This window comes from Rhinatrema bivittatum, chromosome 11 (assembly GCF_901001135.1).
Source record: "Rhinatrema bivittatum chromosome 11, aRhiBiv1.1, whole genome shotgun sequence".
Taxonomy (NCBI): domain Eukaryota; kingdom Metazoa; phylum Chordata; class Amphibia; order Gymnophiona; family Rhinatrematidae; genus Rhinatrema; species Rhinatrema bivittatum.
This window is the reverse complement of record NC_042625.1, coordinates 94,713,379-94,735,307: the sequence shown is the minus strand read 5'-3', so window position 1 is coordinate 94,735,307 and position 21,929 is coordinate 94,713,379. Positions and strand designations below refer to the sequence as shown.

The window sequence follows — 21,929 nt, the reverse complement described above, 5'->3', positions numbered from 1 at the left end:
CCTCAGCGTCGCCGTATCCCTGTGCCCGGCCTCCCTTCGGGTAAGCGCAGCTCGGCCGGGGCCATGTCGATGCGGACCCTGCCGCTGCTCTTCATCAACCTGGGAGGGGAGATGCTCTACATCCTGGACCAGCGGCTCCGGGCCCAGAACATCCCGGCGGATAAAGCCAAGAAAGGTGAGGGGCGGGCGCAGGCTGGCACGGTTGGCCCTCTTGATGAAGCTCGTGCATCTGCTTCGGCGGCGCTTTTGCATTTGTAGCATCTGCCTTTTGAGAGGCGGGCGTGCAGCCACCTCTGGGGTGGGCAGCACATATTCCGGGGCCTGCACTGCCCGACATCTCCCAAGGGACGCGGGAAGAACGCTGTTCACCCAGCCACGTTGGGGGGGTATAGGATGGCGGCACAGGTAAAGTGACTTGCCCAGGGTGGCACAGACAGGCCGTGCACGGTGGGATCCCAGTTCCCATCCTCTTAGTTCTCTTGACCTGGGACCGGCTCTTGCTGCTTGGCTGCCAGCCTCTTGCAACAATACTTCATTTTGTTGAAAAGCCAAATATTATTTTCCTCACTACCCTGCCTCCCAAAACGAGCAAATGATTTTGGTTTACTTCGCCTCTGCTTGGTTCACGTTCCGGGGTGTAAATCGTCAGAGGTAGTGCTAGCCATGTTGGAAAAATACATTTTTTTTTAAAAATAGTATTTACTCTTCTTTTTAAACCATCGTTTGTCATACAAGCTGATGAGACAAAGCAGTTGCAATAAAAGAATGTTCTAAAGAGGTTCCTTGGGGGAAAGAAGATCATCAGTAGCTTAAGAACCCAAAGACCCGCTTTTCAAAAGGATTCTTCTCATCCTAAGGCTGTTCCACAACATTTTGTGAAAATGGGGTCACTCTTTACATTAGCTAAATGTGAAAATGTATGGGAGAGCACCTTTTCTGAGATTGCTTTGTAATACTGCAGCACTTCTGATTCTAAATTGCAGCTATGCCTTGTGAGCTGGGAATTTGCTGTCAAAATAAGCCTGTCTCTGAGGATCTGCCAGTGTCCTGGTAATGCTGTGACAGTGCAGCTGTTTCAGATAGATTGGTATTTCTGTGTAGGAGAGAATGCAGCTTTTTCATGCTAGCATATTTCTTCTTCACCTGAAAAAGTTGCCTGAAGGTATTGATGGGTTAAGAGGTCAGAGGTTGTTTGCCTCATGCTGTGCCACATGTTGTCCAGTGAATTACAGACATCACTTGTTAATACCTTTTTGTTGGTTTAGACAAATAGGGAATGGGGAACAGGTTGTAACTTTCTAATCTATATACAAGCATCATGTTCAGTATTCAGTGGCTGAAATGAACTTGTGCTAATTTTCTAACAGATCCACTTTTTTTCACCAGTGGCTAGTCAGATTAAAACAGTAGCACATGTGAGAACAGTACTACCTGACACACCTCCAGATGATGTGCTAGCCAGGCCTATAACTCTTTATTTGAAACAACTTTGGTGTAGTAAAACAAACCATGATGCCATTAACTGAGAATTTATTCTGCAGTTTGGTGACACAGTTTTATTATTTTTAAAATTTTAAATGTTTTACAACTCTGTGGGAAGAGAAATACAAACATAGAACATGACGGCAAATAAAGACCATATAGCCCGTCCAATCTGCCCATCCGTGTCTCCTGCTCAGCTTTATAGTCCCTTCCTCTCCCTCAGAGATCCTCTGTGCTTGTTCCATATTTTTAATTTTGATACCGTCCTTGTCTTCATCACCTGCACAGAAAGGCTGTTCAGTGCATTCATTACCCTTTCTATAAAGAAATATTTCCTTAGATTATTCCTGAGTTTTCTTTTTTACTCTCATCTGATGACTCCTCATTCTAGAGTCTTCTTTCTATTGAAAGAGGCCTGTCTGCTAATGCATTTATTTCTTGGAGGTATTTATATGTCTCCATCATATTGCTCCTTTCCTCCAGGGTATACATTTTTAGATCTTTAAATCTGTTCCCATATGCTTTATGATGAAGACCATTGACCATTTTTGTAGTTACCATCAGAATTGATTGTATTTGGTTTATATCCTTTTGAAGGTGCAGTTTTCAGAATTGTACACAGTACTTCAAATGAGATCTTACCAGAGACTTATACAGTGATAATATCACCTCTCCTTTCCTGCTGGCTATTCCTCTCCCCATGCATCCAAGTATCTTTCTGGCTTTTGTTGTCACCTGGTCTACTTGTTTGGCCATCTTCAGATCATCATATCATCAGTGCTCAGAGTTCCAAAGTGTAAGGCCTGTAATGGAGGACGTACAGTCTCTTATTTTTGACAGGTGTGTATTCTGTAATGATGGGACAGCTAGTAATTCTTTATTATGAGATCTTAGTGATCTCTGTGGCGTGTATGGATACAATGCCACCCCTACCAGGCCGGTGTTGTCAGAATGGAGGGAGGAATGTATTAATGTTAAGACTTTGTAATGGATTCAGGCTTAAATCGGTAGCCAGTGCAGAGCTATCAGTGTTTGCGAGATGTGATCAAATTTCCTGGATCATGTTAGGAGTCTCACTGCAGCATTTTGTAGAAGTTGTAGTTTTTTAATAAGACCTTTAAATGCTCCAAGTAGAAGAGAGTAGCAGTAGTCTAAGTTTGAAAAAATGAGGGTTTGTGGTACCATATGGAAGTCTACATAAGTTAGCAATGGTTTCAGTCTATGTAGTAATCGCAGTTTAGCATAGCCAGATTTGTGTTTTTCCATAGTTAGATTCTTGACAATCTGTACTCCTAGGTCTCACACTTGGTCTGAGAGTGTAATATTGAAGTCACCCAGGTCAAGTGTCTGCAGAGATGTTATTGGAGGATTTCTTCTTAACAGAATGATTTCTGGTTTTTTTTTAGTGTTTAGAGATGGTTTGAGATTGCTTAGTTCATGTTGAATGGCCTTCATGTATGTTGCCAGTGTCCTTACTGTATTTTCAACGGAAGTGGTGTATGGTATGTAGAACTGAATGTTATCGGCATATAGGTAGAAGGCGATTCCTAGATCAGATAGTAATTTACATAGTGGAAATATGTAGATGGTGAAGAGAGTTGCAGATAGTGCTGAACTTTGGGGGACACCAGAGTTGATCGGGAAGGTGTCAGACGTGGTTACCCAGTTTGACTTGGAATGTCCTTTTTGATAGGAAGGAGGTGAACCACTTCATTACATCACCGTCAGTTACGATTTTTCTCGGCATAGAAGGGTTTGGTCAACAGTGTCGAAGGCAGCTGAGAGGTCAGTTAGCACCAGGATATAAGATTCATCATAGTTAAATCTGCATAATATGGGGTCTGTTAAGGATACGAGTAAAATCTAGGTAGAGCAATGTTTTTCTGAATCCAAATTGGTTTGGATGTAAAATGTGGTGTCATCTAGATCAGCGCTTTTCAACCAGTGTGTCGCCAAGCACCGGCAGGTGTGTCGTGTGCTCCTGGTCTCTCCCGCTGCTCTTCCTTCCCTGCTGCCGTTGCCGCCGGGCTAACAGCACGTTCAAGCCCAATGGGAACGGCAGCATTGTTAGAGGAAGCTGTGGCACCCGCGGCTGGCCTTTTCTTCTTCCCGCGCCTGCCCCGGAACAGGAAGTGATACACAGTGCAGTGCGCAGGAAGGAGAAAGCCGTGTCACGAGGAAAAGTAGCGGCGGCGGCAGCAATATCGGCCTCTGAGCAGTAGCGTGGCCCGGAGCAATTGAAGCAGCCGGCAGTCGGCAAAGGAGATAGCAGTATAAGCCTCCCGCGGCTGATGGGATTCTTCTTTCTTGGCCTGGCATGCAGGGGCTGGAGGAGGCTGCTGCAGCTACCATTTGTGCTCGGGGGGGGGGGGGGAAGTGAGTGAGAGAGAGAGAAGACAGCCTGTAAGTGAGACTATGTGTGTGATTGAGAGCATGTATTTGATTGAGAGCATTTATGTAAGTGTGTGAGAGAGAGAAACTGGTCAGAGAGGTGATGTGGGTATATGTGAGAGACAATAAAGGTGACTGGTTAGGGAGATGACTGGAGTGTGTGTGAGAGATTGATCAGGGAGGTAACTGGTATGTGTGTGTGTGTGTGTGTGAGAGAGAGAAAGCATGGAAGTGAGAAAGTATGGGAGTAAGAAGCCTGGTGTTGTGGGGGTGTGTGTGAAAGAAAGCATGGGACTGAGAAGCCTGTATATGTGAGAGAGAGCATGGGAGTGGGAAGCCTGTGTGTGTGTGTGTGTATGCATGCATGAGAGAGAGACTGGTTGGTAAGGTGACGGTGTGTGAGAGAGAGAGACTGGGGGGTGTGTATGTGAAAGAAAGTGATTAAGGGATTGAGAAGCCTGTGCATGTGGAGAGAGTGAGCATGGGAGTGAGAAACGTGGGTGTGTGTGAGACACAGTATGGGAGTGAGAAACCCGTATATTTAAAACCCGGATATTTAAGAGAAACTGTTCAGGAAGGTGACTGGTGTGTGTGTCAAAGACTGGTTGGGAGATGATTGGTGTATGAGAGACAGAAGCTGGTCATGGGGGTGTGACTGGGTATGGTGTGTGTGTGAGAGACTAGCTATGGGCCCTAAGGAAGAGGACCATGAGTATAGAGTTTAGCCACTACTGCTACTTCTGGTGTGTGCTATGGCCTGCATGGAAGAGGAGAGGAGTAGGAGAGCTGCTGGAAGGGGTAAGTAAAGGTGGCTTTTTAAGTTTATCTTTCTTGATTGACTGCCATTTTAATTATTTAATATTATGTGATGTGTCTGCTTTTTTGAAATATTTTATTGGTGTTTGGAGAATTTGTAATAGTTTTCATGAGTTTTTAATTGTTGGATGTTGTTCTGTTCATAGCTGTTTTGAAACATTTATTCTGCTTATTAGTATAGTTTTATAATTATTTCTGTGTGAGGATCTATAGCTGCTTGCTAGTTCTGTTTTCCTAATAGGAGGTGTATTGATGTTTAGGGCCTGATTTAATATTTGTAGTGTTGCCTTTTCATAGACAGGGTTGTTACTGGTTGAGTGCATTCCATAATACAGGTGTAACTGTGTGCGGATTAGTTTATGTGCATTACTACAGATCCTGGGAGTATGTTAGGTCGGTTCTGTGTCTGTTACCGAGATGAGATATTTTACTAGCATGTAAGAGTTTGTATCAGTCTTATTTGTTTTCTCAAGAGGACATGCATTGGTGGTAAACTGCTGTCTTTTCATAAGTAGGGCTATTGAGCCTGGAAGTAGAAGGAGTTTGAGTTGCTGTTACTGCGATGACACCAGAACCAGAATATCTTTTTTGTAGGGTGAGTTTTATGGGGAATGTCGTAATTCTGCTTTACATCCATTATTGTGGGTCAGGGGGGTTCCCGTGGATGCAAACTGTACTTTTACATCTAGCCCTGTGACGAACATGGGTTCAGTGTGTCATGCATGTGAGAACCATCTGTCAGGTGTGTCCTGACAGAAAAAAGGTTGAGAACCACTGATCTAGATAGTCTTCTAGTTATGATAATATGGATTTTTCAAGAATTTTGGATAGAAAGAATTTTTTATTATTTTTACATCTTTGCTTTCCTGACTTCTTTCCTAGTTGCTCTTAGCTTTTTCAGATATTCTGTTTCTCCCATCTCTTGTTAGAGAAAAACTGATTAATTGTTTGCCCTTAAATGGGGCACCTTGGCTGCTGCTGCTTCCCCCTGCAGTGCCTTCAGTCACCTTTATGCTCTTCGTTCTATGTTCAGCCAGCCTGGATATATCAGTGACATGCTCTCTTTTGTATATGTTCCCACCCTGCCTTATTCGTTCTTCCCTTCATATGTCTCTGCTTTCCTTTCCAAGGCCTGCACGTTCCCGGGCCCTGCTACTAGAGCTTCTCACCCCTTTTGTTTACAAAATGATCCCTTCATTTTAAAGTGATCTGTCTCTTCTCTGTGTCATTTGGGGGCTTAAACATTTCCCCCTAGACTTCCTGGGCTCATAATATCACAATCCAAAAAACCCACCAGTGGGCAAATCTCCAGCGTAAAGGCAGGGGTTAGAATCACAGTTGCTGGTCATGATGATATGGCTGCTATAAGATAATGGTGGGAATAAAGATTCCTAAAACATTCTTTTGCATAATTTGTTCACTGCTTGCTGTCATTTGAGAAAGGTGAGAGACACCTTATTTTTATGCATCAGCAAGGAACGCCAATCAAAAAATGAGGAAGCTTTGCCTTTTCTTTTTCCTATTTTCTTTGATTAAAAATATGTATTTTTTGTTCCTGAACCCATTTTATTTGTTTCATATGCTTCGAGTAGATGATTGGACAGATGAGGACAGGAAAAGAGGTACTGTAACGTAGTAACTGCATGCAGTAGATTTGGAGAGCTTATACACACACTTCCTCGGCAATCCTGTCGCTTTCAGCAGGAGTGGCAGTAATTGCCATGATGACAGAATCACAAGCTCACATGAAACCGCAACTTCTATTTTGGGAGAGTTTGGTTTGCATTAAAAGATGGGATGGGCAAACCTCCACTAGTCCAGTTCAGATCTTCAGATTTGTACTTCAAACTAATCCGAATCTGTGAATGAATAAATATTTTTTTTCTTGTGAATGCATTCTCGGTTTATTTAGATTGGAAGATGGGGGTGAATCTTTGGCTACGTGGAATAGAAGGGAAAAAAGTGTGACTATGCACATTAACACAGTTAAAAAGATCCAAACTGGGTGAATCCAGATGGTAATTCAAGCTCTTTTATCTGAGTATATTCATGGCCTGTCTCAGTTTGACTGATTTTTTTTTTTCAGAACCCCACCTTCCTCCATCTGATTGAATGGGGTTCAGATTTAATCCCTACCAAAAGAATCCTAACAGGTGGATAGATTTAGAGCCACAAGAAAAATAATGGTTCTCATATACTTTTTATTTATTTAGAGTCGCAGAAGGGTGAGTGAAATGTATTTATTTTCTTAGTTGTTTCCAGAAGCTCAGTAGTGATGCTGAAAATGCACTTTCTCTATTAGGAACAAATACTATGCTTACTACCTTGAGGAAATGCCTTTTTCTCTTGTTGATATCTGTGCTAATTTGTCATTCATGTCTCATTCGACTATTCAAAACCTCAGCAGTGCATTTATGCATCTTCTAAAGAGTTTTTTTAAAAAACAAAACCCAACCCAACCCATTTCAGCTGGAAATGGCCCTTCTTGTTTTTACAGTGATGAATGACATCATCAGCACCATGTTCAATAAGAAATTCATGGAAGAACTCTTTAAACCTCAGGAGCTCTATTCCAAGAAGGCCCTCAGGACAGTGTTTGACCGTCTGGCTCATGCATCAATCATGAGGCTAAACCAGGCTAGCATGGATAAGGTATGCCAGAATCCCTCCTCCTGGTGTTTGACAGAAAATTAAGGGTGGGCTGCTAGACCGGCAATGGAGACTCAGAGCCAGTGGTGGTGTCATGTTCATAGACTGTGTAACCATTTGCATGTTCTAAATAAAATGGATTCTTTCTACCATCTAAAGCAAATTGAGACCTGAACTAGAAGGGTATAAGCATAGGTTGGATGTACACCTTGGGGCTGGAAGAACATTTGTAATAGTTGTCAAACTGATTAATTGATCATTTGTTTGAGCCACCCTTCTCTGCAGTCTAACATATCAAAGTTCTGCTACAGAAACATTTTATTTTCTTTAGATTTGTGATATCTGACTTGTAGATTGGGAGTTGGGCATACATTATTCACAATACAGTAAAACATTTTGAAAAGATATTTGCTATAAATGCATAATTGGTAAAACTTCTAGAGAACTGGAACTTTCTTGCATTTAGAGGGCTGGACATCTTTTTTTGGCACTTAGCATGATAACCATTTATTGCTCTGGTACACCTTTTGAGATATGGATATGAGAAGGATCTCCTTCAGGTATTCCGTTACATAACCAAGGAAGGACCTTGCACTGTAGGTATCTCAGGACAATGCAAATGGGTCTTGCGGCCTTGTTTTGCTAACAGTATAACATCTTTGCATTTTCTGTGTTTTTAAAGCTCTATGATCTGATGACAATGGCCTTCAAATACCAGGTTCTGCTTTGCCCTCGACCTAAAGATGTTTTACTTGTCACTTTCAATCACATGGATGCCATCAAGGATTTTGTCCGGGATTCTCCAAGCATTCTGAACCAAGTGGATGAAACGTTTCGGCAGCTGATTGACGTACGAGTCTTGTTATTCAGTGACTGTTGGGTCCTACCTCTGTAGTAAATGGTTATACTGAGGTGAACACATTCCCCTTGGTCATTAGAGGTGGGGGCAAGCTGGTTGAAGTTTCTTTTCTGTTTTTTTTTTACTTTTATTCCAAAACATTCTGTGGTTTGTGCTCATGATTTTTTTTTTTCATCAGTAAAACTAGGACTACAAAACCAAAACAAAAAACTAAGACTGCAATAGGTTTTAGAAATTTCTGTAGATTAGCGTTGTACAACAGGAAGAAATAAACCACCTTGTCAGAGCAGATACAGTGTTCATACTGCAGTTTCAGGAAACAGAATGTTATAAACAAATATTTGTATTTTATTATAATACATTTAAACAATACTGCCAAGTTCATACTGTAGAAGGCCAAGAAAAACACTGGTCTGATGTTTCACCACTAGTGCTGCATGGTTTATCATTAGTATCTTGGACAAATGGTCACTATGTTTAAACCAGTTGATGTTTGGCTGATCCAGTGGCCTAGGCTATAGCACTGTCTACTGTGGTGCCAGAAATGGGTTTGAGTATGCTCTCCATTGGCTGGAGTTCCCTGAACCAGGCAAAAAGAACAGGGCTGAGGCATCATCAATGCTTTGGGTTGGTTAAAGTTCCTTTTGCCATCTGGACTGGGACACAAGAAGGGGAGTTTGGAACCCCAGTTGACACCAGTGTTTGCTGCTTGATAAGTTGGGTTAATGGATTAGCACTGATCTCTCACATTGAGTATTGCCTTACAAGACAAACTTTCATATTGAATTCTTTTCTCTTTGGGAATCAGAAAACTTACTTTTGCTGTTTGTCGAACACTGGGACAATGTCACAGTGAAATCTGAAAACCAAAACTTGCAGCTTCTTTTCATTTTAGCAGCTTATGTAGTGGTGATTTGGGGGTCATGTTGCCATTCCAGTGATCAGATTTCTTTCATATTTCAGCTGTACAGTTGTCTCCCTGCTGGAGAGTTTCAGCTAATCAGACAAACACTTCTCATCTTCTTTCAGGATGTGCACATCAGGGTAAGTGGAGGTCAACTCATCACAAGACATAAAGACCTTGTCAGCACTCTATGTATACAGACGCATAGGGTATTCAATTATCCTACAAATGCAAAATTACATTAAATGCTAAGGGAAGGAAATCGTAAATAAAAGAAGGACTCATACCATGTCTTTGACACATGTTCTACAGCACTCATTAAAGTCCTGCATGATGAGGTGCTGGGCTTTATAGCCAACCTAGTTAATGTCTCATTTATTGAGGGATATGTTCTATTCGCATTAAAATCTGCCTTGGTCCGACCTATATTGAATGCCGCTATCTTGAATCCAACAGAGCTTTCTATCGCCCTTCTTGCAAAGATTATGGAAAAAATAGTGTTTAATCAACTGCAAGAATACATTGATGAGCATCAGTTGTTTGAGGTTTACCAATTTGGTTTTCGGGCCCACCACAACACTGAGACCCTTCTTCTTTTCTATTGACCTCATTAGGAGCTGATTTGACTCTGGGACCAAATTTCTATTAGTGCTCTTTGACATCTCTGCATTTGACAGGTTGGATCATTCTGTTCTATTGGGACGTTTGGAATCCTTGGGTATCACTTCCACTGTATTTTCCTGGTTTCCCTCTTACCTATCTGATCGCACTTTCTGTGTGCTGATCGGTGATGCTATACCTATCTATAGGTGTGCTGAGGGATCTTCCCTGTCTGCTTTGCTGTTCAACATATATCTCTCACCTCTGTGCGCTGTACTTAGGAAACTTGAAGTGTCATTCAGCATGTATGACACTTTGCCCCCATAACACCTACACCTGGCAATGCCTTGGCCAAGTTAACGAATTGCATCACCAGGATAAAGAATTGGATCTCTGTGAACAGAGATCATCCTAATGGCCAGGACTGAAATGAGTGATTTTCCCTCATCTTTCAGTTTTGAGGGCCAAACCATCCCTATTTCGACTCTTGGCCAGAACTTAGGAATGATTGTTGATTCCTTCTTCGCTTTCCATCAGCCTATTAACTCTTTAATCAAATCCTCCTCCTTCAGAATGCAAATGCTTCCATCTGTGAAGCCATTCCTTTCTCCTTTTGATTTTCCGACTGTTGTCCAAGCTTTAATTCTGTCACCATTAGATTACTGCAGTTTTCTGTTGCTACGTTTACCCTCATTCTCACTTAGGTCTTTACAATCAGTGTAAAACTCAGTGGCCCGCCTTATGACTGGCACCTCTGTGCGCAACCATATCTCCTCTGTATTGGCTAATTTACATTGGCTTCCTGTTATGAATCGTGTTCAGTTTAAGATTCTGTTCTTGGTCTTCAGAGCTCTCCGTAACCAGGCTCCACACAGCTTCGTCGCTTCTGTTCCGAAATATTAACCTGTGTGTTCATTACGTTCAGCATCACAGAATTTCCTGGAGATTCCTTCTCCACGTTAGTAAAGCTATCTTCATCACATCACAGAATGTTTACTGTAGCTGCCCGGACCCTATAGAATAAACTACCTGACGAGATTAGGTTGGAGATTGATCTACTATGATTTAGAATACTGCTAAAAAGTACCTGTTCCCCTTTGTGTATAACTTATGGTCAGTTAGCAGCCCAATGTGATATGATTTTGCTGTTCCTTATTAGTTGTTGACTGCTTTGTGGTGTTGTTCTGTGTGTTAACCCCTTGTATTTTGCTCATTGATGCTTTTGTATTTACTGTTTTTTGATTGTGTGTGTATTGATGTAATCTGCTGAGAATTGTAGAACAGCAGAATGCAAATTTATTAAATAAAAAAACTATCCTTATAATTGTCTGCTCTTGCTCTCTAATCCCTGCTTGTATTTACTGTGTTTTCAGTCAAACATCCCATGCTTCAGCTTTCCAAAGCCTTCCCAGTTAATTGGAAGTTGTGGGTAGTGCAAGAACTGAACTTTATTTAAAGGCCTATGCTGTATTGTTCTCATCTTTTCTTTGCTCTTTCTTGATTCTCCCATTGTTGGTCAGAAAGCAAAGCCAAGACCTGAGCAGCTAATCTGCTGAGCTCTGCAATGGCAGCATTTAAAAAATATGAATTTGTGCCATCTGAACGCCTTGTCACCTGTTGTTTCACTGCAGGTCTCCATCTTTCTGAAGGACAAAGTGCAAAATTCAAATGGCCGCTTTGTACTGCCAATCTGTGGGCCTGTGCCATGGGGAACCGAAGTTCCAGGACTCATCAGGTGAGCTCAGAAGAACTCTCTCTAATTCTCAGTGTAATATTTTAGTGGCTGTCCCCTGCCACAGAGGCACTGTGCTTTCTTCACTGTAATGTGCACCAGTGGGACAGTGGAAAAGAAAGCCATGCCAGGATTGGCTACTAGACACGTTTAGGGAATAATGTGTTTTAAACTGGTAATTAAAATGTTGTTATGATTAGTCTTGTTATAATACATAAACATCTTGGCATGCACCTTACTTTTTACTGGAATATATTGCAATGCACAGAGCCTTGCTTTCTCCAGAACCAGTATGGCTACTGGGAAACTGGGCTTTTAATTAGAAACAATAAAAATAAATTATTAATGGTCTGAATGTTTAAGAGAAAACATCACGGGTTCTAGATTTGTAGGTTGTGATAAACGTAACGGCTAGTTAGATAGCTTTCAACACCTTATGAGGCAAAAGCTTCTTATCAATGTAAGAGGGTCTCTTACATTGATAAATTTAAATCTGAGAAAAAACTGCAATTACTCTGAGATATATATATATATATATATATATATATATATATATATATATATAATTTAAAAAAATGTCTTATGTTACTATAAGCTTATTTGGGGAGCTCTCTTAGACGGTAACGTTCACGGGCACATGTTGGTGCACATGCTCGGAGACATGGCGATTTTATAACTTGCATGCACATCTGCTCACATGTTAGAAAATAGCCTGAGCGTGTTCACATGTGCACCTAACCTTACGTGGGTGCAGGCCTTGGCTCACAAATCCTGTTTCTATCACATAAGCCAGGGTCCATGCCATGACTAGATTCACCAGGTCATCCAGTGTTGAGCTAGGTCCTCCAAATGCCCCTGGATTAATAACTTGCACTCCCTCCAGTTACCCCAGACCCTTTAAACCCCTCCAAAGTGGATGCTTTTGCTTTTAATAACTTCCACCTCCTGCATAGCAGAAGTAAAGTTACATGGGTGCACTGGGTTGCATAAGAATGCGCACATCTCTTGGCAACACACATACTCCAGATGCACCTGGGCAGCTTTTAAAGTTCACCTTTATCTGTTTAATCATATTTTTGCTCTTGGCGTTATCTTTTATATGCAGACAGCCTCTGATATCTTGCTGTTACCCACCTCACTTGAATGGTTTAACCTTTGCTTGGCTTCCCTCACCCAATAAAATGCCCAGGAAACCATTTGGAGAGGGAAGAGTTGATTTCCTGGCATCCCGAGCTGTTTCTCTCTCTCTGCCATTTCTTCAGCTTGCCCCATCTTTGTTTTCTTACAGAATCTTTAACCTTAGTGGAGAAGAAGTTAAACGGGTCGAATTCTTGAATGGCGGAAACTATATCAGTCCTCTCAGGGAGGGCTCTTACGATCTTTATGGAGAGAGAATCCTTAAGCTGGGGACAAATATGTGAGTATAGTATGCTGAATTTATTTATTTAAAATGTCTTATGTACCGCATTCTTTAATACTCAAAGCAGTTTACAGTTACGAACATACATAAATATATTATATACACAGAGACTCGACACATCTGCTGAATAAAATTATTCAGCCAGATGTATCTCTTTCAATCATTGAGAAGATGTGGATGCTACAAAAAATGAAAATTCCTTTTCCACTAGTCCCCTGTTCCTAAAGCTTGCAATAAAGCCAAGTTCCTGTTCATACCCAGCTCAGGCCAGACAAGTGGGTTTATGCATCCCTAGCAGCAGATGGAGACAGAGAACAAAAACTTTGAGGCACAGCTACATAACAGAGAGTGCCACCTGCAGTCCCTCAGTATTTCTCTGTCTCCAGCAGATGGTAGAGGTGCAGACCTGCAGTCTGTTAATTAAAAAAAAAAATAAAAAAATAGTAAAGTTAGTTTAGAGTAGGGAAAAGAAGATCCAGTGCTCCCAGAGGTGTTAAGTACCTTCATGGGCCATCTCTCTGTTTGAGTAGGGTGAGCGGGGGGTTGGATATCCCTGGCCAGGCTCGACCCTTGATTCCAGGGGGAGGGAAAGCCAGGGGTCCTGGTTCCCGCGCTCCCCCTGAGGGCCTCCCACTGAAGCTGACTTGTGGAAGTGTCCTGAAGCCCCAGAAGCAGGAGAGTATCTCTCTCTGTCCCCTTTCTGTCCTTCCTTGAGGGGCTGGGAAGGCTGGGGCCTTTCAGAGACTTCGGTGCGGCTAATTTTTTCTCTCGCTGCGGCCCTGTCGGCTCGGCGTCAGGGGGAAGAGAGACTTGGGTGGCTTGTGCTGTCCGTTCAGCATCTGGTGCCCAGACAGCAGGACAGCTGTAGCAACTTTATTCGTTCTCTGGCTTGGTTTATTTTTAGTTGCGAGCTGCGCGTGCCATACCAACTGCCGCTGAGCATGGGAAATACTGTCAGGCCTGTGGGGGGAGGCATTTTTGCCTCAACACGGCCCTTCTCTGCTCGAACTGTGTCTCTGGAGGCGAGGGAGCCTCGACACGGACTCCTAGGGGTAAATGCTTCACTCATGCTGCAGGCCCTGTGCAGGAGGCCCTGGGTGGGGGCTCAGAGACAGTGGCCGTTTTAGCTCCACGTGGCAGGAGTCCCTGCTTTCTCCTGTGGTTCAGGGATCAGGGGGTGGAGAGGTGCCAGCAAATACAGGAAAGGACTCAGTGACCGCGGAGCAGCTGACCCTTGGTGGCTTTTCTGCAAATTTTGTTTTGCTGATGCACGAGGCCTATCTTGTCAGGCAGGAGCTGGCGAATAAGCGGCCAGCCTCTCAGCCGGGCCGGATTGGCCTTAGAGGCCTTGGACTGAGGTGCCTCCGCGGAAGGAAGGCATATTGTGCCTGTTGGGTCTAGTGCGTTCGCTTGATGAGGATACTTCCTCCGAGGGCGCTGATCTGACGGGCGATGATCCACAGAAGCCGCAAGATGACCAGGGTGCTGGTCAGGGCACAGATCCAGGGGCTGGGTCATTGGGGAACCCAGATACGGATGAGGTTCCTTTGATGGAAGGGGATGATCCTAGAGTTGTTAGGTTATTTCGCAAGGATGAATTGCGACCCCTTATCCCTCAGGTTCTGGAGGAACTGGGGATTAAGGTAACGCAGGAGGACTCCAACATAGAAGGGGTAAACCCAGTCTTTTGGATCTCCAAGGACATTTCCCTTGCTGAAGCAAGTGAAGAAGTTGATTGACCGGGAATGGGATTCCACCGAAGCTGGATTGAAGGTGGCCAGGGCTATGGCCAGGTTGCGAGCATCTTAGAGATGTGGAAGTTGCCGAAAGTGGATGTGGCAGTATCAGCGGTGACGAAGAAGATGACCATTCCGGTGGCTGGGTCGGAGGCTTTGAAGGATGTCCAGGATCAGAAGCTGAAGATCCTATTGAAGAGGCTGTTTGAGGTCTCGGCTCTGAGCCTGAGGGCTACAGTCTGTGCCAGCCTTATGCAGAGGGGGCAGAAGGTGCAGGAGTCTGCCAGAGGTACCCCTGGGGCTGCTTGCCAGGATGCTTGCCTGGAAGCAGGTGTGGCTTATGTTTATTTATTTATTTATTTGGATTTTTTTATATACCGAAGTATAGCGTTTGCCTTCACTCCGGTATGTGGCAGATTCCCTCTATGATTTGCTTCACATTTCGGCTAGGAACATGGTGTCCTCGGTGGCCATGCGAAGGCTTCTGTGGCTACGCAGTTGGTTGGCGGATGTTTGGTTGAAGGCGCAGCTTGCTAATCTCCCTTTTAAGGGGCAGTTTATTGTTTGGTGAGGACCTGGAGAAGCTGATGAAGCATCTGGCAGATTCTAAGGAGGAATAGGTCACCCTCGCTTCCATGAGATGATGAGATTTTGTGCCAGCAGAAGTTTGTCCAGTTCTTCACAGAAGCAGGGTTCAGGATGGCAGCAATCCTTTTGGGGGACCTGTAGGCTGGCCAGAGAGCGTTCCAGACAGGGGTCTGGAATTGCCAAGCCTGCCCAATGAAGGCAAGCTAGTCCACTCTTCCCTCGTGCCTGTCAGAGGAAGGTTGTCCAGTTTTTTACAAGCAGCGGACCAGAATTACCTCAGATCAGTGGGTGCTGGAAATAATAAGAGATGGCTACGCGTTAGAATTTTCTCAACCTCTCAAGGAGGCCTTCATAATGTTCCTTTGCGCTTTGCCCGCCAAGTGAGCAGTGGTGCAGGACACTCTGCTACGCCTGCAGCGATTGGAAGCCATCTTCCAGGCGCCGCTCGAGGAGCATGGTCATTTTGGCCCATTCTGGATCTGCAAAGGGTCAATGTGACATTGTCCCTTCCAGTTCGAAGACTTTGTCCATCCTGGAATCTCAATTTGGTTCTGTGAGTCTTGTCTGATCCTCCTTTCGAGCCTTTACGCAGGGCTTCTTTGAAGGATCTTACACTGAAGGCGGTATTTCTAGTGGTGATTTGCTCGGCGAGATAGATTTCTGAGCTCCAAGCCTTATCGTTCAGAGAGAAGTTTTTGCAGATTTCCAATGATGGGATCTTGTTGCAGGTGGTTCCTTCCTTTTTGCCCAAGATTGTGTCTGCCTTTCATCTTAGCCAGACTGTGGAGTTGCCGGGGTTTTCACGTTTGAAGCCCAATTCTCCCCACGTGAGGGAGCTTCATGTTTTGGATGTGCATTGGGTTCTCCTAAGATATCTCAAGCTGACTAATGAATTTTGGACCTCGGATCACCTTTTTTTGTTATTCAGTGGACCAGTGAAGAGTGGTAAGGTGACTAAGAGTACGATTTCTCGTTGATTGAAGGAGGTGATTGTTTTGGCCTATATTTGTAAAGGTCAGCCGATCCCTGAGGGATTGCGGGCGCATTTCACTAGGGCTCAGGGAGCCTCCTGGGAGGAGTGTCAGTTGGTGTCGCCGCAGGAGATTTGTTGGGCAGCAACGTGGCCCTCTTTACATACTTTCACTAAACATTACCGTTTGGATATTAGGGCCCCAGAGGAGGGTGCCTTTGGTGAAAGTGTGCTGCGTGCAGGTCTTTTAGGATCCCAGCCAGTGTAAAGGGGCTTGGGTACATCCCACTTGTCTGGACTGATCTGGGTATGAACGGGAAAGGAAAATTGGTTCTTGCCTGCTAATTTTCATTCCTGGAATATTACAGATCAGTCCAGACTCTCAGCCCATTCCGATTATGATTATTTTTCGAAAGACCTCTCCTGATGTTGGATGCTGCTGGTGATGCAGTTTTGTTCTGCAGAAGATAATTGTATATAGTTCTCTCAGTTTGGAGATTTAAAAAAATGTTTTCTTTCTTGACCATAGTTCAGGGGTCAGTTTAGTTGGGAGTTTCAACTTGTTCCCCAGCTCTTTTAGAGGAAGAGATTCTGGTGGTTTGGAGTTACACATCTTGGCTTGGTACAGGTCAATACTGAGAGACTGCAGGTGGCACACTCTTGTTATGTAGCTGTTCCTCAAGGTTTTGTTCTCTGCCTCCATCTGCTGGTAGGGATGCATAAACCCACTTGTCTGGACTGATCTGTGGTACTATAGGAATGAAAATTAGCAGGTAAGAACCAATTTTTCTTTTTCAGCAATTTTTTGAATGTTTTAGTGTCAGGTGTTGCTCTCAGTTCTTCCGGCATGGTGTTCCAAATTAAGGGACCAGCTATGGAAAATGCTTTCTTTCTTACTTCCCCGAGGTGGGATTGGTGCATTGAGGGAACATTTTAATAGCCATTTGTTTGCGAACACAATGTGCGTTGATGGGTATATATCCGCAGCCTCGATCCGAGCCATAAAGCATGTGCCTGTTTATTTTTCTTTTTAAAACAGATTACCTTAGATAGTCTCACTGGAGTGTTGGGTCTCATTTGTAGAAACTCTGTTAAAAAAAAAAAAATAATAATAATAATAAAATGTCTGTCTACTTTCTTGGTACTATACTGGCCTGTTTCATGCTCTTGGCAAATTCGCAGGACTCTGTAGAGAATTGTTAAAATGTGGAACTAAAATTTCAGAGCACAGAATGAGAGCCACCAAGTTGACTTGCTTGTCTGCTTTGGATTTTCCCAGTGCTGCATCATACGTTTTCTGCAAGTCGTATGAGTTTCTTTTGAGATCCAGTGTGCAGTCTCGTGTATCCGGTGGGTTAAAAAGCAGTCCTGATTTGAGAGAAGAACATAGCATGAACAAATGTCTTCTTTTTATTCTCTGTCTGTACAGGTACAGCATTAGTCGTCCTGTGGAGACCCACATGTCAGGAACATCCAAGAGTTCAGCATCACACACCAAGGTTGGAGCCTTCACTATCAGCTAAAAAAATTCTGTCTTAGGTTAAAAGCAGCTGTGAGCAGCTTCTCTTTTGTAAGTAAATAGCACCTTGCAGGGAAATGGTACTAAAACATAAAACTGCCTGCCTCCAGAATCTGAAGCCCCAAGACCGAAATGATTGTAATAAGTGTTAATATTGAGCAAATGAGTCATGAGAAGGTAAACTGCCTTCTGACCATCAGAAATGAAATGTGTGGCTCCGGTGTTCAGATTGTGCCGCTGTTCGTTTGGTATAATTTTTGTGTGCTGCTTCCACAGGAAGTGGTCGCCTTCTGACGGCTGCAGTGGGCTCGCCCCCTTTGGCTCCCCCTGTGACGCACCATCGCCCGCATCGCCCGCCCGGGCGGCTGACGTGCTCCTCTCTTTTTGTAGGAGAATGCAGTTCCTAACCCTCTTGCAAAAGAAGAACTGAACCTACTGGCGCGCCTCATGGGAGGACTAGAAATGAAGAAAGCCTGCGGCGGAGAGGGAGGCTTCCGACTTAACTTCTTCACCTCCGATGAAGAGGAAGAGTAAGATTCTGAATTCTAGATGTTATCCGTTTCTCTAATGCTGCTCTTTGTAAAGAAGCCAGGGTGTGCCTCGTACACTTCTCATGTGCAGTTTCAGCTGGTTCTGGACGTGAAGGCAACATGAAATCATTGTAGGCAGCCGGGTCAAGAGAAATACAGAAGCCAGAGAAAAGGCTGATTTTTCCAGTCAGATTCATCCTTTTTATTTCTGATAGATGCAGGGCATTTACATTTTCCCCCATGATTAAAGCACATTCACACGCCATGTGAGGGGGTTCTAGTTTATTTATTTAAAATATTTATTACCTTAAGACAGTAACGTGCAAAGCGGCGCACGTCTGTGGGCATGAGCCGGCCTGCATCAAGGGCTGTGCGCACGTGCACTAAATTTAAGTGGATGCACACAAATCCCACTTCTGCTGTGTAAATTCTTTTCTATAAGGGGTGCATGCCAACGCCATTCCCAGTTTTACCACTTTAGAGTGGAGGAGTAGCCTAGTGGTTAGAGCAGGTGTCCAGGGTTTGAGTCCTGCTGTCGCTCCTTGTGACCTTGGGCAAGTCACTTTACCCTCCACTGCCTCTGGTGCTAATTTAGATTGTAAGCCCTCTAGGGAAAGGGAAATACCTACAGTGCCCGAATGTAATCCACTTTGAAGTGCTGAAAAAAGTGTGAAAAGCAGAATAAAAAATCTAAAATCTATAGTTAAGAGAGAGAGAGAGCTATGCGCATATTTCAGTGGCTTTTAAAATCCGCTCGGCACGCACAAGCCCAGCTTATTCACACATTCCCTAATTAATGCGCACTGGGCTTTTAAAATTCATCTCTAAGCAGGTTATAACAAAAGATTCATAAAAATGCATAATCAAATTCAGAAATACAGTATTTTTAACAAAAGAATACGTGCTTGGAAAGCTGTGTTTATAGCACAGAAATGAATCCAGGACTTTAGGGTAACTAACTGATGACTCTTTCAAAGCATACAGAGAAATTTAATGCAATTTTTATAAAACTTGTTTTAAATCAAGGCAAGCAGGACAAACCAGACCTGAAGAGTTGTCATATAAAGTTATCAGCATACAGGCCACAAAGGTAAGTATAAACATTTAAACAAGCAGAAATGCATGTATCTGTATTGGACGATTGAATTAAATAAAGAAAATTGCAATAACATTAGGATACCGGGGAAGATTCTGATTATACTAAATTTAGCTAAGACTTTAAAATCTGTTTTTTTTCAAATAGTTTATTGAGATGGTAGCAACCTTTATAAGAAAAGCAGTGATCATACATGTAAAAATGCAGGTTTATTTTTGATCTGTATAACCTAAAAAGATTATTAAAGGGATAAATGAGGATAGCATAAAGCAGTATGATTATAGCTGATGTCCAGTCTTTTTTTTTTAAACAGGACCAACATGAGAATGAGGAGCTTGCTCGGATCATGGGCGAGTTTAAGTTTGAAGATGAGCCCAGACAGAGCACCAACAAGGGAGATGAGTTATTGGCCATGATGGACGGGCTCTAAGGAACTTCTTTTTACAGGATTGCAAGTCTCAGAACTGACACAGATGTACCTGCTAGCCTTCTATCAAAAGGAGTTGGAAACTTACCTATTCGGGTTGTACTGAGTTAACAGCAGTAGTGGAGAAGCAGCTGATGCCTTTGACCTATGTGTTTCCCCCATATAATCAGTGATCATGTCAGATTCTGCAGTGCACTTTTAAATAGTTCTAGCTGGGATGGTACTGTAGGATGTGTGCCCATGACATTTAAGGGGAATAAATTTCACTGCAACTCTGAGTGGGACATTAAACCTGTATTTGATGCAGGTTTACCACTGGCTACAATAGGCTAGCAGCGGACCACAAAACTGGGCCACAGATGTTGTTATCTGGACTGGACTATTACATTGAAGGACTTTTTTTTCGTTTTTAAATCGAATATTCGGAGAAAAACAAGAACTGGAATGGTTACAAAAGAAAGCAAAACTCTAAATGTTAATATATTATTTAAAAGAAAAAAGGGTAGATGTGAATTATGTGCTATAAGGTAAAGATGTTTAGTTCTGATATTTAAGGCTAGATGTTTCTGTGACTGGAAGACGAGTGTGGCAGACAGCATCAGACTTTCATGCAGTCAAGAACAGCCTTGCTAGCTCATTTTAAGCTATAGCCCCTCAAATTATGCTTTTATGTCTGCTCTCAGGACCGAATGTTCCAGAGGGAGGGGGAAATGTCATCAAAGGTGACCCAGTGCTAGGGATGTGCATTAGGTACATCAGTTTCGGTGGGTACACGCATACCTCGCCAACTTTCTAGTACACGCGAAAAAACAGATAGTATGCGTGTATTTTTAATGAGTTATGTGATTAAAATCCGTTGGTGGTTTTTTTTTTTTTTGCCTGCACTAAAAAATAGGCGAGGAGAGCATGTACCCTCCGAAACAAAAGGAAGAAATGCCCCTTCCCTACCAGTGGCCGCCCTCCTCTCCTGACAGAGTGATTGGTAGTAGATAAACTCACCGCAGCCCTTAATGTTTTCTCTTTCTGACAACATTGCTCAGTTGCTTTTAGGGCATAATGTTTTCTACTGCTCTAGCGGACACAAGCTCTGCGTTCTGATGTTTCTGTGATCAATGTTTTATCAGTTTATGAAAGTGCAGATCAAAATGGTGATGTTTCAGTAAAAGCAGCTTTGAGAAACATGGGAGATTTTTTTTTTCCTTCTAAACTCAAAATCATCTAATGAAAAGGAGTCCTGTTTGTTAAACTTTAATTTACCCTATCGATTTTGGATATGCTTTTGGAACAGCATTTAATTGATGACTTTGCCTATGAGGATTAAAAGGGTCTGAGAGCAGCCATTAGGGCTGTGCAATTATTTCTTCTGTTTCAGCGGGTACGTGCATATCTTGCCGACTCTCTATTATATGCAAATAAATGTAGAGATTACTTACCTGATAATCTCCTTTTCCTTAGTGTATGCAGATGGACTCAAAACAAGTGGGTATAGTGTGCTCGTGCTAGCAGTTGGAGACGGATCTGACGTCAGCACGGGTACATATACCCCCACAGGAAGTGAAGCAACTCAGTAATCTTCCTTGCAAAAGCTGTTATGGATATATGTGTACTGACGATCAATGAATTAGTGAAACAGGATTCCCCTGACCGATTGATATTAGCTGGAGACCGCCAGCGTTCCCAACCGGAAGGCGTCGACACCCGGCAGGGTGGATGCCCTATCATAAGAAAACATGGCTTACCGTGAGTCGGTGAATCCCCATGTATACCGGCAGCCGGGCGGGATGCTGAGTCCATCTGCAAACACTAAGGAAAGGAGATTATCAGGTAAGTAATCTCTACACATAGATCCCGGGAAGTGGGAGCTATCCGAGGAAGCGGTGGCACTTCTCTTCAGTCGGACCTAATGGCCACCCTAAGGAACGCAAAGGCTCAACGATTCTTCAGTTGCAGACGGGAGCAAGGCACAGAAGGGGTGGATGCCTTAGTCCTCCCTTGGCCTCAGCACTTCCTGCTCTTCGTGTTCCCACCTTTGCCCCTGGTTGGAAAAGTAATTCGACGAACAGAGATGCACCAGGGACCGGTGATCCTGGTAGCACCAGAATGGTCCTTGCCAGCCGTGGTTCGCAGACTTTATCAACCTCGTGGTGGACGGTCCTCTCCGCCTGGGGCATCTGCCACATCTGCTGCGCCAGGGTCTGGTATTTTTTGAC

General features: G+C 43.4%; 1 protein-coding gene across 3 annotated transcripts; it reads left to right on the top strand.

Moving 5' to 3' along the window:
* The first annotated feature begins 45 nt into the window (after positions 1–45).
* OSCP1 (organic solute carrier partner 1) lies at positions 46–20,964 on the top strand. 3 transcript variants are annotated; one of them, XM_029619669.1, is made up of 10 exons: positions 46–175; positions 7,187–7,341; positions 8,021–8,188; positions 9,161–9,241; positions 11,333–11,436; positions 12,722–12,850; positions 17,577–17,646; positions 18,057–18,196; positions 19,223–19,286; positions 19,606–20,963. In XM_029619669.1, the coding sequence occupies exons 1-10, from the start codon at positions 64–66 to the stop codon at positions 19,720–19,722; spliced, it is 1,140 nt and encodes a 379-aa protein (XP_029475529.1). In that variant the 5' UTR covers positions 46–63; the 3' UTR covers positions 19,723–20,963. The 3 variants fall into 3 exon arrangements, with proteins under 3 accessions (XP_029475529.1, XP_029475531.1, XP_029475530.1); XM_029619670.1 differs by lacking the exon at positions 46–175 and adding an exon at positions 262–405; XM_029619671.1 differs by lacking the exon at positions 8,021–8,188 and having other exon boundaries at positions 19,606–20,964.
* The last annotated feature ends 965 nt before the right edge of the window (positions 20,965–21,929 follow it).

What these genes read in the sequence shown, in the direction of transcription:
- OSCP1 (XM_029619669.1), top strand. Translation starts at nt 64, where the DNA reads ATGTCGATGCGGACCCTGCCGCTGCTCTTCATCAACCTGGGAGGGGAG. An exon ending in GGCGGATAAAGCCAAGAAAG is followed by an intron (nt 176 to 7,186) that starts GTGAGGGGCGGG and finishes TTGTTTTTACAG; the next exon opens with TGATGAATGACATCATCAGC. An exon ending in TCAGCATACAGGCCACAAAG is followed by an intron (nt 19,287 to 19,605) that starts GTAAGTATAAAC and finishes TTTTTTAAACAG; the next exon opens with GACCAACATGAGAATGAGGA.